Source organism: Podarcis erhardii (genome assembly GCF_964252035.2).
Source record: "Podarcis erhardii genome assembly, chromosome: 9".
NCBI lineage: Eukaryota > Metazoa > Chordata > Lepidosauria > Squamata > Lacertidae > Podarcis > Podarcis erhardii.
Window position 1 is genome coordinate 35607597 of NC_138512.1, and position 16873 is coordinate 35624469.

A 16873-nucleotide genomic window follows, 5' to 3' on the forward strand; every position below is an offset into this window, starting at 1 on the left:
AATTTCAGTCTCTTGTACGTTATGCTTTCGTGAGCTATTCCTGCTTTTATCAGTTCACTTATGATATAATTCCAGTGCCTACAGGTTTGCATTAAAGGTTGCATACACATTAAGTTCAGTATTCTGTTTGTACCTATTTAATTTTGTGTTCTTATTATATATAATAAAATTAACATACGTTGTGCTAAAAGTACACTTGTGTTTGATGATTAAGATGTATGTTTCTAGAGTGAAATGAGCATCGCTCAGCGGTAGAGCTCATGTTTTGCATACCAGAGTTTCCAGATTCATTCCCCACTATGCCTAGGTAGGATGGGGAAAGTTGAGTGAAACTCTGGAAAGCTGCTGCTATTCAGTGTATATAATATTGAATTAGATGGATCAAAGGTCTGAGTTAGTATAAGGCAGTTTCCTATGTTTCCCAAGGGAAACACATTCTTTATGATCTGATATGGATATCTCATAGATCTCATAGAATCCTAGTTGGAAGGGTACCTGGGGATCATCTAGTCCAACCCTCTAGAATGCATGAATATGCAGCTGTCCCTTATGGAGATCGAACCTGCAACCATGGCGTTGTCAGCACCACACTTTAACCAACTGAGCTATCTCTAAAATGAAGAATTTCTAAAGATACAGTTCATTTTAGTAGTCGTGATGGTAGATCAAAATATTTCTGTGTAATTGTTAAAAGTGCTGATGATTTTTTCAGCATATTCCTGTGTAGCACACCCAGCCTCTTCAAGTGTGGTTGTTTAAAATTAATTTATATGCTTAAGACATTCAATAATTTGACGTGTCTATACCTTATCAAGTCAACTTTGTTATCTTTCTAAGCAAACCTATTTAGTTGTTTTTGCTAGAAGCTCTGTGAACTTCCTACTTGTATGTAAATTAAGCTGTGTTTGGGAAGTTGTAGCTTGTTTCAGTAAAGCTGTAGCAGAGTTAATGTAGGACACAGATTTTCCTCTCCCCTCCCCCCCCACCACATTTTCAAGTTCTGGTGACTTTTTATTATTACTCAAGCAATTAAGTGATTTGCAAGATAAAGATTTTTTATTATTTATTGGAAAATCAGAGAAATTATTTTCAGTTGTCCTATTCCATATACTAGCTTGCTTATTTATTATTATTATTGTTATTATTAACAATAATAATAATACAAATAAAATATATAGATAAATAGCATAATCTTAATGTGGAAATGAATAAATCTCCATACAACTAGGAAAGTTACAAGTCATGGACTGGTTTGACTGACCGACTCTTCGCTGTTCTTGATTGATTTCCATTTCTAATATATAACAAATCTTAATAACATGTGTTTTGTTGTGGTTTAAACTTCCTTTTTCTGGTTGTTCTAGAAGACAAACCAGTTGCTAACTTAGCTGCTATTAGAAAAGTGCACTTACTAGCTAGCAGGTAGACCATTTCTTATTATTATGACATTGAAATTAGGTTATTCTGCAATGTATCCTGCACCACAAGAACCATATTATCTTCACCCTTCTATCTTGTAAAATATAGTCTTTACATGTTTGAATGAGCTTGATAATGAGCCTAGGACCCTCGTACCTACGGGACCGCCTCTCCTGGTATGCCCCACGGAGAGCCTCAAGGTCCATAAATAATAACACCCTAGTGGTCTCAGGCCCTAAGGAAGTTAGATTGGCTTCAACCAGAGCCAGGGCCTTTTCAACTCTGGCTCCGGCCTGGTGGAACGCTCTGCCTCATGAGACCAGGGCCCTGCAGGATCTGATTTCTTTCCGCAGGGCCTGTAAGACAGAGTTGTTCCGCCTGGCCTTTGGATTGGAGCCAATTTGATTCCCTCCCTCCCTCTCTCTCTCTTTTTTTTCTTTTCCTTCTCCTCCTGCGATGAGGCTACATTTTAATATTTTAATGTTCCATTATTTTAATGTTGTATTTTATTTTTGTTTTTAAGTTTGTAATCATTCATCTTGTTTTTATTATTGCTTGTAAGCCGCTCTGAGCCCGGCCTTGGCTGGGGAGGGCGGGGTATAAATAAAAAATTATTATTATTATTATAATCAGCACTAAACTGCTGCATTGACTATGTTCATTTCATTAAGTGCTGACGGACACTCTCAAAGATTCCTGCTAAAGTTTCTCATAGTGAATTATGATCAGTGTCTAAAGCACCATCAAATCATAACATGCACAGTTTCAGAAGCTGCACCATAATTAAAATTCTTCTAGGGCTGCTTCACACTACTAAGGATTCAGCTAGATTCTGCTAGATTGGTAAATGCATTGTATATGCATTATAACACTAGATGGCGCTGTGGAGTTCCATTTTTGCCAACATGATTTCTCATACAAAGTTTAACAATGCTTTTTCCTGAAATACTTCTTTGATGTGTCTAGATCCAGCCTAAATTTATCTCCATGAATATGTAAATACTTGGAAGAAGCTTACTGAAAGATGTATTCAGATAAATATTAAGCTGCTGCAGATCTGTAGATACCGGCATGTCTCCAGAGACCAGTTGGGTCTTCCTAGAGTATGTTGAGAGAGAGAGAGTGCATGCATGGAAACTGTAGTTGCTGCACAATTTCCTGGAAGAAAAAACATCAAAACAGATTCATTTGTCTGCAAATATGCTTGTTAAAGAATAGAATATGAGTCAAGTGACAAAGTATTCCTGAACACTTTGGGAAAGTTTCTCACTTCTAAAATTAAATTAAAATTATATTTAAAATTAAAATTAAATATAGGGGAATGCATGCACAAATACAAAAACACCATCTATACTTTGAACAAATGAAATGCTTATGGAAATATGATTTCTAGTGGAACAAGCAATAGACTGGTTCAGATTATGCTGTAACCCATGTGTAGAAGCTAAACATCATAAGTAGGTTGGGTTGTGTCCTGTTCAACAAGCAGGATCTAATTTCCACTGGCCCTGTGGACATTAACTAGTTTGCAAAGTTTGCATACAGAGTCTGAAGCACACCGTAGTACCACAAACCTTATGCATTAATGACTAGTATATATACAAGGTCAAATGTGAAAATCTGGTGATCCCAAATTCTTTCCTCAAGTTGAGCTCTTTCTGGGGTAGTTTGTCCACTGTTGGTCCCCACCCTGCTCTCAGCTCTCACCCGTGGCTCCTAGAAGCTGTCAGCATGTGACAGCCAGCAGCCATACCCGGGAAATAGCTTCAACTGGCTGGCTAAACCAGCTAAGGGTAGCTGATGGGTCTCAAACCTTCAGTAAGTTAGGGACTTCCCCTGCATGCAAAGACAGGCTCCTGTACATTGAGTAGATGAGACCAATGTTTGGTGCAATGGTCAAGAAGGTGGTTTCTGCATGTGCTGTAGACAGAAAGAGATGAGAGGGAGATGGGCTCATTAACCTGGGGGAGTAGCCCATCTAGGAGAAGGTCCTCAAACCCTGGTGGCTTACAGCTATACACATTTGTGAGAGAGAATCCATACCCACCATAATCCATGTCAAAATCATGGCACAGTAGAACTTTTCTTACTCATAATCCCCATCAGCTGGTACCCCTATGATAACATTGATAGCCTGATCTTTCATGAATTTGTCCAATCCCCATTTCAAAGATGGCTATGTTGATGGTCACACATTCTGATTGAAATTCTGTAGTTTAACTGTGTGAAGAACTAGTTCCTTTTATCTGTCTTAAATCTATGAATGCTTGACTAGATGACCCCAGTATTATAAAAGATGGAGATGAACTACTGTCTATCCACATTCAACACACAATGCATGCTTTTATATGCTTCTTCCATATTCCCCCCCTTACTTTGTTTTTTGGTTAAAAACAACAATTCCTCTCTATTAAGCCTTAACTCCAGATCTTTTATGAACAAGTTTAAAAAGTACTGGTTTCAATACAGATCCTTGGGGGACACCACTTCTTACAACCCTCCATTGGAAGAACTGATCATTTATTCCCTTTCTTGGCTTCCTGTTCCTTAACCAGTTACTTATATATAAGTTTCTAGGCAAAGAATTATAAAGAGGGAGAGCTGAATGAGAGACAATTTTACCCTGGTCCCTGCAGATTGGACAAGCAAGGTATACAATATGAGAAAAGGTATAAAACCATGAGAAAGAGCCTTCTTTGAATATACTGTGGCAGAAGAGGAGGCTCAGGAAAACCTCTTACACCTTTTCCTTGCGCAAATACCTTGCAGAGTAGGCAAGTTGCTTCTTTTAACTACCTGCTAGCTGCTGCCACCAGTTCCCAGTCAGGAGGGAGATCTTAGGCACTCGAGACAGGGACAAAGGGACTGCTCGCCTCCCACTACTAGAAAGGAAATGGGGGGGAAAGGCTCTGCCCCCTGGGATCTCCTGCACCTGCCCACTTTGATTCAGGGTGCAGGGGGGGCCGGCCGCACCGGGCGCAACATCTGCGGGGGGGGGGCGCTCGCCGCCTGCGGAGTCGCTGAAGAGCCTCGGGCGCAGGCTGTAGAAGAGCCCCATGTCTCGCGGAACCGACGAGCTGTGCGCGCGTCCGGGCTGAAGGCGTCCGGCAGGCAGCGGCTCTCAGCGCTCGCCGCGGAGGGCGCACCAGGCAGCCCCTCCTCACAGCCCCCCCGCCGCCGCTGCTGCTGCTGCAGCTGCTGGGCCATGTTGCATTTTCCTCGCCTCTCTGCCCTCCTCCTCCTCTGGGCAAGCGGCGTCGTTTGGGCGGCAGCGCCAGCGGCAACTCGCCTCAGATCACCTGACACCGACCCGCCGCCACCGTGGCTACCTTACTGTAAATACCCCAGCCCAGGCAGCAGCAAGAAGAAGCTGGCAGCGGCGGCAGGTTAGGGGTTAGGGCGCAAATTACTTGCTTTGCCCCGGGTGCTGACAACCCACGCTACGCCGCTGACCCCATCCTCCCAGTGACTGCCTTTGACTCCTACTTAAACCATTGGTAAAGTTGCTTTGATTCCCTGCGGTCTGTTCCTGATGTAGATCACCCCTTCTCCCAAGGCAGAAGTAGGGGGACCATTTTGTGGATTGTATCAGGTGCCAAAATATTTTGGGCTGGCCCTGTGTGGATCTAATGATTTAGCAGGAACTATGTGCTGCCCAATCTGGGAAAATGGAATGGTAGACCCAATGCTTTTTGTGACAGGGACTAGGAAATTTATGGCCTTTAATGTAAATTGGGTTTAGAAGCCAGTGTAGATGAACCAGTATACATAATTTTTCTTCTATGTGTTCTTCTTCATTCAGTCATGGGTGTCTGTATGAGCTGAAGCTTTAAGTCAGTTTTCAGGGGTGGCCCCACACAAATTAGAATACTTTTGCATAAAACTGCTTTAGTTCTACTATAGAAAAGAGATTGCACTTGCACTGTAAGTAAAAAATATGTAATCATACTGCAACCCAACCAGTCACTTGTCACCGCAGTCACTTCCTGTTTTTAGTTGAACAAATGACATTCATGTTCAAAACATTGCCTCCTATTGAAACTGATATCTGCCCATATGATATTATCAAAGCATTGTATACAGCAAATGGATCACTGAGTATTCTCAGGTTATATAGGCATGAAATTGTACTGATTTTCAATCTTTCACATAGGTTCTCAGGCATTCTGTTACACTTTTGTAAATGTCCATTCTATATTTATTGAAAGGCAGAGTATTGCTAGAATCTATAAAACACTAGGAATGTCCCCGTTTTTTATTTTGAAAATCATATTGTGACAGTGTTTTATCTAGTGAATGAAGTCTTTGTTGTCACACATTTCTGGAGGTGTGAGAAACACAATACAGAGTGAAATAGCACAGGGCTTCTAAATCTGACAGCTATCTGATAAAATGTTTGTAATGTTGTTGTTTTTACTTGAATTTAATACAGCCCTGATGCAGTGATTTCTCAGTGAGTTCAAAGGAATGAAAGCCAAAGCTTATTCAGTGTTTTGTTTCTGTGTAAAACAAAGAACTCCTGACTTTTTTACTCAGTATTCTCTGATTTCCCATTGACCTTGTTTGCATGCCAAGGTAAACTACCATAACTGGTTTACCGTGAATGCAGATGATGATGATGATGATGATGATGATGATGATGATGATGATGATCTAAACTGCCAGTTCATCCAACGATCACAGGATGATGTACAATATAAAAAGACAAAAATATATACCGTAGTGACAAAACAGTATCCCGCCCCCTATTTAAAAGGCCACATATAATTTAATTAGCCAAAGGCCTGGTAAAAGAGAAATGTATTTTCCTGGAGCCTAAAGATATGTAACAATGGCACCAGGCAAGTCTCCCTGGGGAGAGCATTCCCTCCCTGGGGAGCCACAGCAGAAAACACACATTCTCATGATGAGTGTGAGGTCTGAGTGGCTTCATATGGGGAGAGATGATCCAGGAAGTATTGTAGTCCTGAGCCACTTAAGGATTTTAAGTCAAAACCAGCATTTTGAATTGGGCCCCAAAATTAATTCGCAGCCAGTGCAGTTTGGCCAGGATTGGTGTTAAGTGCTGAAACTGTATTGCCCTGGTGAGCAACCTGTATAACAGAAGCCCCATGTATAACATATTGCAGTAATCTAACCTAGAGGTTATCAGAGCATAGACAAGTTAGGCTATCCATGTCCAGATAGGAGCACAGCTGGGCCACCGGCCAAAGCTAATGGAAGACACACTATGCCAACGAGGCCACCTGAGCCTCAAACCGACAGCTGTGGGATCCAGAAGGAACCCAAGGCTGCGTACCTGCTCCTTCAAGAGCAGTCAGTATCCCATCTGATCCAGCGAACCACCCACTAACAGTACCTCAGACCTCTCTGAACTGAGCTTCCGTTTATTGGCTCTAATCCAGTCTCTCTCCTGGTAGAGATCATCATACAGGGCAGTCAAAGCAGTTTTTGTGCCAAAACCCTAATTTATATAGATCTAGAAAACCAGTTTCCTCCAAGAGCACCTAGATCTGTTCCGTGACTACCACCTCAAGAAGCTTGCCTAAGAAGGGGAGGGTGGCAGCTGGCTGGTAATTACTGGCCCAGCCACCTGTCCCCTCTCTGCTAGTTTTTATCAGCCAAGAGGGGCAAGGGTCCAGAAGGCTAGTGGTCCAAGCATTTTATCCTCACCTTTGAGCCTTACTAACTGAAACTCATCCAACACAACAGGATTAGACAGTGCTCTAGACACCACTTGAGATTCATCTGCTGCAACAGCGGAGTCAAGGTTCTGCTAGATGCAAGTGATTTTATCTAGTCAGCTTTGCTCCTCCATGCTAGCACCACCATCCTTGGCTTAGCGTTACATTCAAAGCGCAGTTCTGTAGCCAACGTTTGTTCTTAACGTTGTGGTATGTTTGAGCAAAACAAAGCTATGATTCCCATTTTGGAATAAACTCAGGAATCATTCCCTATGCTAGCAGGGAAGAGCAAAACAGGCAACTGGTGTGGTCATGGTATACCACGTGAGCTTTGAACTGGGCCATAGTCACATTTCAACCCTTTTAAACCCTATGCAGAAAATACTTCTCAAACCACAAAGTACCACTTGATTCAATCAGGTGTTAGAAATTACTGCATTCTAAGGTTATGCATCCCGTAATGTGGTAAATCTCACTGTATTATGTTGCTTTTAACACAAGTTAGAACAAGGTGGTACAAGTTAGTCCCTGTCTTTTTGAGTTTCTGTCTAATGATAATTTATGCAACCAATTCAAATGTTAATCTTCACATGGTGAAAAATGTGCCCATATACAAGTAGTGCTCCCATCCAATCAAGTTTCTATCCTTGGCAGTCAACAGGTGATGCAAGTGTCAGATGTGATAACTATGTTTATCACGTGAAAAACAAGTTCCTATGAATCTGTTCCCATGGAAGTTTAGGTACTACCTGGGCATCAAAGCAATGACAACAAAGACCAAACTAGAAACCTTAACAGCAAGAAATTAGGATGCAGTTGATTGAGCACACAATCATCCATACATATGTGCGCTTGTGTGCTAGACTACACCTTTTATTATAATGCAGGTTTCTTTTTAAAAAGTATTGGTTTAATGTAACATGAAATGCATTTAAGAGCCCCTAGTAAGGCATTCATAACTCTACTGTGTGCAACAATTGAGTTGGCTTATAATTACTGTACATCTGTAGAAAAGGATTATTTAAAAAAATATTCTCCTAATTGTTTTTAGCTTTAGACCCAGCTAAAGATCCATGCTTAAAGATGAAATGTAGTCGTCATAAGGTATGCGTTGCTCAAGACGAACACACAGCTGTTTGCATTAGCCACCGGAGACTTACGCACAGGTAAATATCTCCATATTATTGATTAGTTAACAGTAACAAGGTCTGTAACTATGGAATTTTGCTAACTGCTGCGTTTTCATCGCATCTCATAGCTGAGGTAAAAATATGTGACAGTGTATATATTCATGAGCTTTCTATGTATAAAAGAATCCTTCATGGACTCCACGAGCTGCAGATATTAAAAAAACTTACTTTGTTATAATGCTGGGGTAAACCATAGTTAAGCAGTGGTGTGTGCAGTATCATTTCACTACTCCCTGGAGCAGGAAAGCAAACCGTAGAATGCTGTTACATTTGAACCAGCACTTTTGTTTGATTATCCCAAGCATACCATGATCAGAAGCTAGGAAGAAACAAATCTGCTTAACTGTGGTTGGTGGGCAGCATTGCTTCTGAACATGGCCAGTGAATTGCTACCAAAATGGCCATATTTGTGCCAATTATATACCAAGCAGTTCCAAAGTAACTGTTCCTGTCCCAATAATGCACTTCTGAAAGCGATGACCCCCTTTTTTTATCTTCATGCAAACATGCATCTGTGTGCATGAATGCACACATTCCTCTGTAGAAAGTCCAAAGTTTTATGTGGTGGTCTGTTCTGAAAAGTGTACATGCATATTTCTGAACTGGTCTGAATGGTTAAATTTATACTATCATTTCATACAAATAGAAAGTGTTAATTGTATCATCAATAGTACAGCTGTTATTCTCTCCTCTGGGGAGTAGCAAAAAAGAAAGAAAGAAGTACCACACTATGTGGGCATAAACAAGCACAGGGAATTCCTTATTCACATCTCATTTCCAAGGATTTTGTGCAAACAGCAGTGGGCAGGCAGGATAATCTGTACTGTCATATCTCTCCCAAGATTTCTGGGACAGTTTTTCTACCACCACTTGGTACTTACTGTCTTATTCTGATGAATGTTGCCTAGGAGCAAAACAGTGAAAAATCTGACCTGTTGTTGCCTCTCTCCATGCTGCCTAGAGTGAGACAGATAGCTCAGACAGGTGGTAGTGAGGTATCAAACACAGTTGTCCATGTTCCTCCTGTGGGAATTCCTCCTGTTCTTAGTGTGTGTTCCAAAGTGTGTGTTACTCTGAGGACTCCCTTATTATGTAACAGGTGAGACCCGTCCCAGTGTCAGGATACCATGCAGTAAAATCCTGGGTATATAGGGAGTATTTCACCTTAAGAAGATTAATTGTGGATTGTTGGGGAAAGGTGGAAATACAACAATTGAGTAAAAAAAAGATGAACGCTGCTGTATTTATTGTGCCACAGCAAAGCACTAAAGCATATCATTTTGTCTTTTAATCATGCATAATTCAAATATGCATTTTAATCATTGTTGTTTTTTCTTTACAATTCTGGAAACTATGTTCATGTAATGGTGTTTCCTTGCTGTTCAGCATAGTATATTTATTGAGCAGATGGATAATACATATAACAGCAAAAGTTGTGAGATGTCAAGTGTAGTTGCATAGCTACTGGAGTTTCTAAAGCTGTGCATTGCATATTGGAGAGAGGGCCAGATGTCATTTTTCTACCAGATTCTCTTGAAAAACAGGGTTATACTTGAGGCCACAGAGGTGTCTATCAAGTTATGTTAATGGTCCATTGTTGTTCATAGTAACAATTATGCATTTAAATGTATTCTTGTATTCTGTTGCTTTTCATCTGATAGATTTCCCTCCAGTAATGCAGCTGTTCTATCAAAAATAAAACAACAACAAAAACTCCTTTCAATTTAAGGGAGCACATTTTCTTGCCAAATTCTGAAGTTTATGCTATCATTGGTGGCTGGTATGGTACAGTTCTCAAAACAGATAGTTTTAATTGAGTGCACCTGCACTGCTTAGGAAAGCATACCTTTTTATAATTTTTCCTTACTTCACAAAAATATAGCTTGTGTTGATAAATCAAAGATTTAATAGAATTAAGCACAATTGGTCATCAGGAATCTTTATTCCTAATAAACAGACACCTGGACCATTCAGCACTAAATAGATTGAAATGAGTAGGAGGCAGAACATATTTTTCCATATATGGAATGCAAAGTCATGGGAATCTATTGTAGGCCAGCCCACCTGTAACATGTAAGGTGGAAGACATCCCTGTTAGGTTGTTGACATCACTGTTAGATTGCCACAATGGTAAATGGGCGGGGCGGGGTGGAGCGGAAGAGCTCAGCTATCATGTGCCATTAATATTAAATACTGCATATCGATTAGTGCCCGCCTCTTTTCCAGAAGGGATTTAGGGCAGATGAATTTGGGTGTCAACACACTTGTGCCTTGCGACCCTGCATCTGAATACTTCTGAGGTAGAGCACTTTAAGCATTTGATTGCATTGGCTGATAGATTTTTCGAAAATGTATGGCTTTAGTGTTGAAATACTTTGTTTCTTAGGATGGAGTTACAGTTGTAACGAGCTATTTGTAATGTAATTTTAAGGTGAAATGCAGACACACAAATACATGTTTTTGAATATGATTATACCAGAGGTTTTCAACCTTTTTGAGGCCATGGCTTCCTTGACCAACTACATTATTTCTGCGGCTCCCCTGTGAGGAAACACATTCCGAAGCCTCAGAAGCCAATTTATGTCACCTCTTGACTGCAGCCGGCAGTCCTTCACCCCTTTTAGAACACCCTCCCATGTGGAGTGATCTTTCAGCCTCCTCTCTCCTCTCCGTGTGAGTCCTCCGCATACCTGTCCCGGTCTCTGAGCCTTCTCCCCTTACCTCAAAGAGAGGTGCCTTCTCAAGCCGTCTCACAGGGGCCTGGGAAGAGGATTCCCCCAGCCTAAGTGGCCCAATAGAGACTGGCTGAAGGTGAATGTGTGGCCACCATCTTACTCACCTTTGGAGGCAGCAGGTGGCAGCAGCAGGCACCACTGGGCGTACATGGTGGAAAGATTCCCCTTTGGCGCCAGACACTCAGCTCCCAGGCAGGCATTGCACTTAGCAACCACAAGTAAGGCCAGTGTAGTGCCTGCCTGCCTGCCTGCCTGGCCTCCCAATTGTTGATCCATTCCCAACAGCAAGGGCTGGCTGGGCTGGGCTGGGCTCCCTCACCCACCTGCTTGCCGCCTCAGCTCCTGGCAAGCAGCACCCCCTGGCCAGCCCCAGAGGCACCATTCAGCTGGAGAGGTTGTAGCTGAGCAAGTCTTTAGGAGGCAGAGGTGCAAGAGGGCATCAGAAGAGGGAGGGAAGGAAAGAGGGATGGAGGTCAGTGTTGCCTGCAGCACCCTTGACCATCATTCAAGTCACCCCAGGTGCCATGACACACTGGTTGAAAACCACTGGCTTATACTCATGAGGCTTTCATTTATTTTTTAGGTTGATTAGAGATTTTGACAATCTGTGTGCTTTTGCACATACCCGTGAAATATTATGAAATAATAATAATAATAATAATAATAATAATAATAATAATAATAATTTATTATTTATACCCCACCCATCTGTCTGGGTTTCCCCAGCCACTCTGGGTGGCATCCAACAAAATATTAAAATACAATAGTCTATTAAACATTAAAAGCTTCCCTAAACAGGGCTGCCTTCAGATGTCTTCTAAAAGTCTGGTAGTTTTTTTTCTCTTTGACATCTGGTGGGAGGGCGTTCCACAGGGTGGGTGCCACTACTGAGAAGGCCCTCTGCCTGGTCCCCTGTAACTTGGCTTCTCACAGGGAGGGAGCCACCAGAAGGCCCTTGGCACTGGACCTCAGTGTCCAGGCAGAACGATGGGAGTGGAGACGCTCTTTCAGGTATACTGGACCAAGCCCATTTAGGGCTTTAAAAGTCAGCACCAACACTTTGAATTGTGCTTGGAAACATACTGGGAGCCAATGTAACAATGCAATGTATTTAGCAATGCAAGGCTGAGCAATGAAGTTCAGCTTTGGTTAATCCTTTCATGATATTTAACGGGTAGATTTTAGAGAATCCTATCACAGGTTAGGTTTCTTCCCATTGACAAGTACTACCTCAAAGAACAGGCCATTATGTTTTATTTGCAGTCATCATGTGAATAGCACCATTATCTGTAGCCACCTATAATCTCATATCAACACAAACTGAATTGCTTCTTGTTGTAAAGATATTTTTTTTTGCTTCAAATATCAAATATCAGTAATTTTTCTCAGCTTACCTGTTATTTACAAATGCCTTTGAGATCAAACCCACCAACAGATGTAGCAAATTCTAAAAATAGGGCATGCCACATATATCTTATCAAACTGACCTTGCTACCCTTTTGACATTAATAGCAGCCTTCTGATTCAATGTACATGTGGCATTGTAATGAATCAGAATCGTGAAGGGGGAGTGCGAGGGAGCCCCGACTGTATATCTTTTATCTTTTAGAAATGATTGCCGCACTACATAAATCCCAGAAAGCTGAAAACTTTTAAATCTTATCTTCATTTATTGCACTTCTTAATTTTGAAACTGAAAGAATTATTAAAATTCCAGAAAGCAGCGAGAATTGTTTTAAAATCGGCTATTGGATCTGCTTCATTTATCCTATTGACCTTAGCTTTGGATATATAGCTATAGCTAAGGAGTTCTTTTCCTCCCTAAAACAATTGTTTAGGGGTATTCTCATTTTCCTACACATATTAAAATACTGCCCCTCAATCAGGCCAAAGTTAGATTCACAAAATGTTTAGGGGTATGCGTACCCCTGCATTCCCCCAGGGGGAAAAAAGCGCTAGCTATAAGGCCTGGTAAGGAGAGGGAGGAATGTAGACAGAATGGAGTGAAAATCCATTAATTTTGTTTTTATGGTGCTTTCCCCAATTTCCTCCCTAAGCTATTCCTGATTTGTGTGCTGTAGTAACATGGGGGAAAACATTTCCCTTTCAGCTTTCAGGGGTGATCAGCTCTGTGCCCTGAAGCATGGTATTTGGTTATCCTTGTCTGTGATGGATGATGTGGCAGAAGGCTGGAAAAATTCTGAAGTGCTATAGAGCTGCAGTAGTGGCTCCATTATACACAATACACAGAACAATATCACTTATTCAAGCTGTTCTTTGGCACTGCATCTTCAAGACAGAAGTCCCTCTGTGAGTGACATTGTTTCACGTTAGTATTTTCTTTTTCGAGACTTCACTTAAAGCATAGTGCTTTGGAAGATGCTTGATAAAAACAAACAAACCTTATCACTTGAGTCATTCATGTTAAGAAATCATATCAGGAAGGCAGTAAATGTGTTGAGATAAGTACCTGTATTGAGATAAGTAGTCTTGAAGTTGGAGTGATATGAAAAATTCACCTAATGAGATATGTTTGATAGGTTCATATAGCTTGATTTTCTGTGGAACAATTTATGGGTTAGAGAACAAGGAAGGATACATTTCTTAGTTTGGATAATGGGTGGGCCCCCAGTAGCAAATTAATAGTCTCTTTCTCTCACCCCCCTTTTGCCTTTTAGTAGCATCAGCAACAAAATAAATTAGCACAGAAAAAGAAACATAAAGTAAGCATTGATTTATTGGTTTGCCTATGATAGTCTGACCCTTTGTCACCAAATGCTTAATGTACTGAAAGAGAATTCATAGGGAACAGATGCTCCCCTAATTGTTTGAGGATGAGACTGTTTTGATAGTAATGGGAAGGAAAGTTGGGTTGGGAGAAACAAAGAGTGCACTTGCTGAGTCTTTGGATGGATCTACAAATAGGAAAAAAACCACTATAAACAAGTCATAAATTAAAAGAAAAAATGCTATGTAAAATCGCATATAAAAGATTTGAGCTCTACAGGACCATCTGGTGTTGCATGTTTATAATGCATTCAAAACGCTGTTTTTTTGACTAATGTAACTGAGTCCTTAAGTGCTGAGTAAATATTGCATAGGATTTCACTGTAAGCTATTTATAGGATATCTAAAGGTTTTCAGATATTCGTTGAATACTGAACACAGAGTGCAGTCCAGAAGGATTTGCGTCATACACATTCATACCAAAAAGATTCTGTAATGGAATAATGTGTTTGCGCTGTACCAAAGGACTATATGGTGTGGATCAGAACACATAGGTAGCTTGCTTAAAATTGCTGCGATGTGAACTCTGAGAAAATATTATTATACACAGAAAGTATTAAGTTTAAAGAACATTTAAGAGTTTTGAATTGAATTGAATTTATTATGGTCCCAGACCAGACTCACATACCATACTAAACAAATCAAAAACACAATAAAATTAAATTTAAATTAACAATCAATGTAATGATAAACAATACAATTATGGCAGCAGTTAAAATATGGTTTAAGTCTTAATCTCTACAATATTATTTGCTTCTAAGGCCTTAGTCTTTATAATAGCACAGCTTGTTCCCTAAGTGTTATGGCAACCACGCAAAATTTGGCCACCTTTAAGGTGATCTCTGGATCATTGTCCTCTATCAGAAATTTTAAAGGTTTGGGCCCACTTGGAATTTTCTGTATAACGGGTGATAAAAACCGAGTGTATACCCCTGTAAAAATCGTATCAGGACGTGAGAGACAGTCTCCACCTCTATCACGCCGCCAGGGCAAACTCGTTCCACATACGGTTTACCCGCGTATCTGCCCTGCAGCAAGGCAGACAGCAGTACGTTGAATCTAGCAAGGATAAATGGCTGTCTCTATTTACCTTAGGTGTTTGTAATTTTGACAAATGTGTCACTGGGGTAAGCCCTCTCCCATTATCTTTGATTGCTGGATGCTTATTCATCTTGCTCACATGATGCTGAAGCTCTACATCCATCCCAGATTCGTTGGGGATTTGCTACTCAGGCTTTCTCATAGCCGACAGCTATCAGTGCCTGTGGTGAGAACCCCAAACCTTTTAACTTTTCATACAGTGTAGATTTCCATTTGGATTGATAGGAATCCAATAGGGTTAAGGGTGCCGACCCAACAGGGGGAAAAATGAGTTTTAACCAATAATGGATCTTCAAGATCCATATCAGAGTGCTAACAGGGATTTAACCGAGCTCTAAGCAGACAGCTATATTAGACACGCAAGAGGGGATCCCTAATAGGGAACGATTAAACTTGGTCTGGAATGTTTCTAAGGGATCAAAGTTTTGAAAGCTGCAGATCTGAGAGCCATATGTCATTGAAGATTTTTAAATCTATAAGATCAGTTTTACAAGGAAAGCAATTTCTGATTTAAGCTGCTTGAAGTAATAGATTCGCAAGCGATGGCTTACATTTTCTGGATATTGAATTGAATTTTATTTTGTGCTAGGGCTAGTATTTAAAATAATTATTCTGATGGCCTGTGTGTAGGAATTCACATTGTAAAATGAAGGTGAACAGGTTGGCAAACTTTGGGTGCCCCTTTTCTCTTTCTTTTCACTTTGGGATCAGTTTCTACCTTGAGAAGAAGGGAGGTGTTCCCCCACAGGGCCTACACTCCTGTCAAGTAGACAGAACCTTAAGCTAATCAAAGTTTGGAGAAGCAGGCTGACCTCTTACTCTCCCTGAGGAAATTGCCTGAGTGGATGGTAGAATGGTGAAGGGGGAGGAAAGATAGAGGAAGAGAACACAGGAAATGGTGAAACTCTGTTGCTTGTAGAGCAGCCAGATATCAATGAGCCCTGTGTTGTAGTCAGGGTCTTTTCCACCTTTGCCTACTTGGGCACAATGCAGCACAACTGCAGACTGGAGAGTCAGTGGTGTGTGTGTGTGTGTGTGTGTGTGTGTTTTGACATAGTTCATAGATTTTCTCACTTACTTAGGATACCTGTGCATCTGGGAGCTGACCTTGAGGGCAAAAGAGATAGACTGGAGATGCTGCTAGGTGGGTTGTATTTGATGTTATTTTCTCTGGTTGTTACTACAGTTTAATTAATGAATCTGATTCAAGTGTTCTCTACCAAAATTAAACTTCTTTGATTATAATACCTTGTTATACGTGGACATTTTTCTAATTATTTCCAAGAATCTGGACAAGATTTTACTGTTTGTTAATCAGTGGAATTGTTATGCAACCAGAAATTTATAAGCTCCCTTCCAATTTTAAAATGACAGAACTAAATAGACATTGCCTTGGATCCGGAGTAGATTAGTTATGCTTTTATTCTGATTAAAATCAATGGGATTTAAGTTAGTTTTAAGCATCAACTAATACAATTAATTTGATTTGAGTGAAACTAAAACATAACCACAGAGCCGATCAGGCCAGCAGTTGGAATCCCCAAGATGGGGTGAGCTCCCATTTTTCGGTCCCTGCTCTTGCCCACCTAGCAGTTTGAAAGCACATCAAAGTGCAAGTAGATAAATAGGTACTGTTCTGGTGGGAAGGTAAATGGTGTTTCTGTGTGCTGCTCTGACTCGCCAGAAAATGCTTAGTCATGCTGGCCACATGACCCAGAAGCTGTACGCCAGCTCCCTTGGCCAGTAAAGCGAGATAAGCGCCGCAACCCCAGAGTCGTCCACGACTGGACCTAATGGTCAGGGGTCCCTTTACCTTTAAAACATAACTTGTTCTGAATCTAGTCTATTGGCTCTGTAAGAGATTCCACTTCTGTGGTTTCCATTGAAGTATATATTACGATTAACAGAAGTTCATGGTAAACTTTAATTCCCCACACATACAGGGTGTTAATGGTCT

At 40.9% G+C, this 16873-nt stretch overlaps 1 protein-coding gene across 3 annotated transcripts in view; it reads left to right on the forward strand.

Moving 5' to 3' along the window:
• The window catches only part of SPOCK3 (SPARC (osteonectin), cwcv and kazal like domains proteoglycan 3), a 115610-nt gene that overhangs the window by 43139 nt on the left and 55598 nt on the right, over positions 1-16873 (forward strand). For 2 of the 3 annotated variants that reach the window (XM_081875402.1, XM_081875400.1), the window contains exon 4: positions 8155-8269. The exons of the other annotated variant lie outside the window; for it this stretch is intronic. In XM_081875402.1, coding sequence (XP_081731528.1) covers positions 8187-8269 — 83 coding nt within the window. In that variant the 5' untranslated portion in view covers positions 8155-8186. The remainder of the gene's footprint in view (positions 1-8154; positions 8270-16873) is intronic. 3 annotated transcript variants of the gene reach the window in all.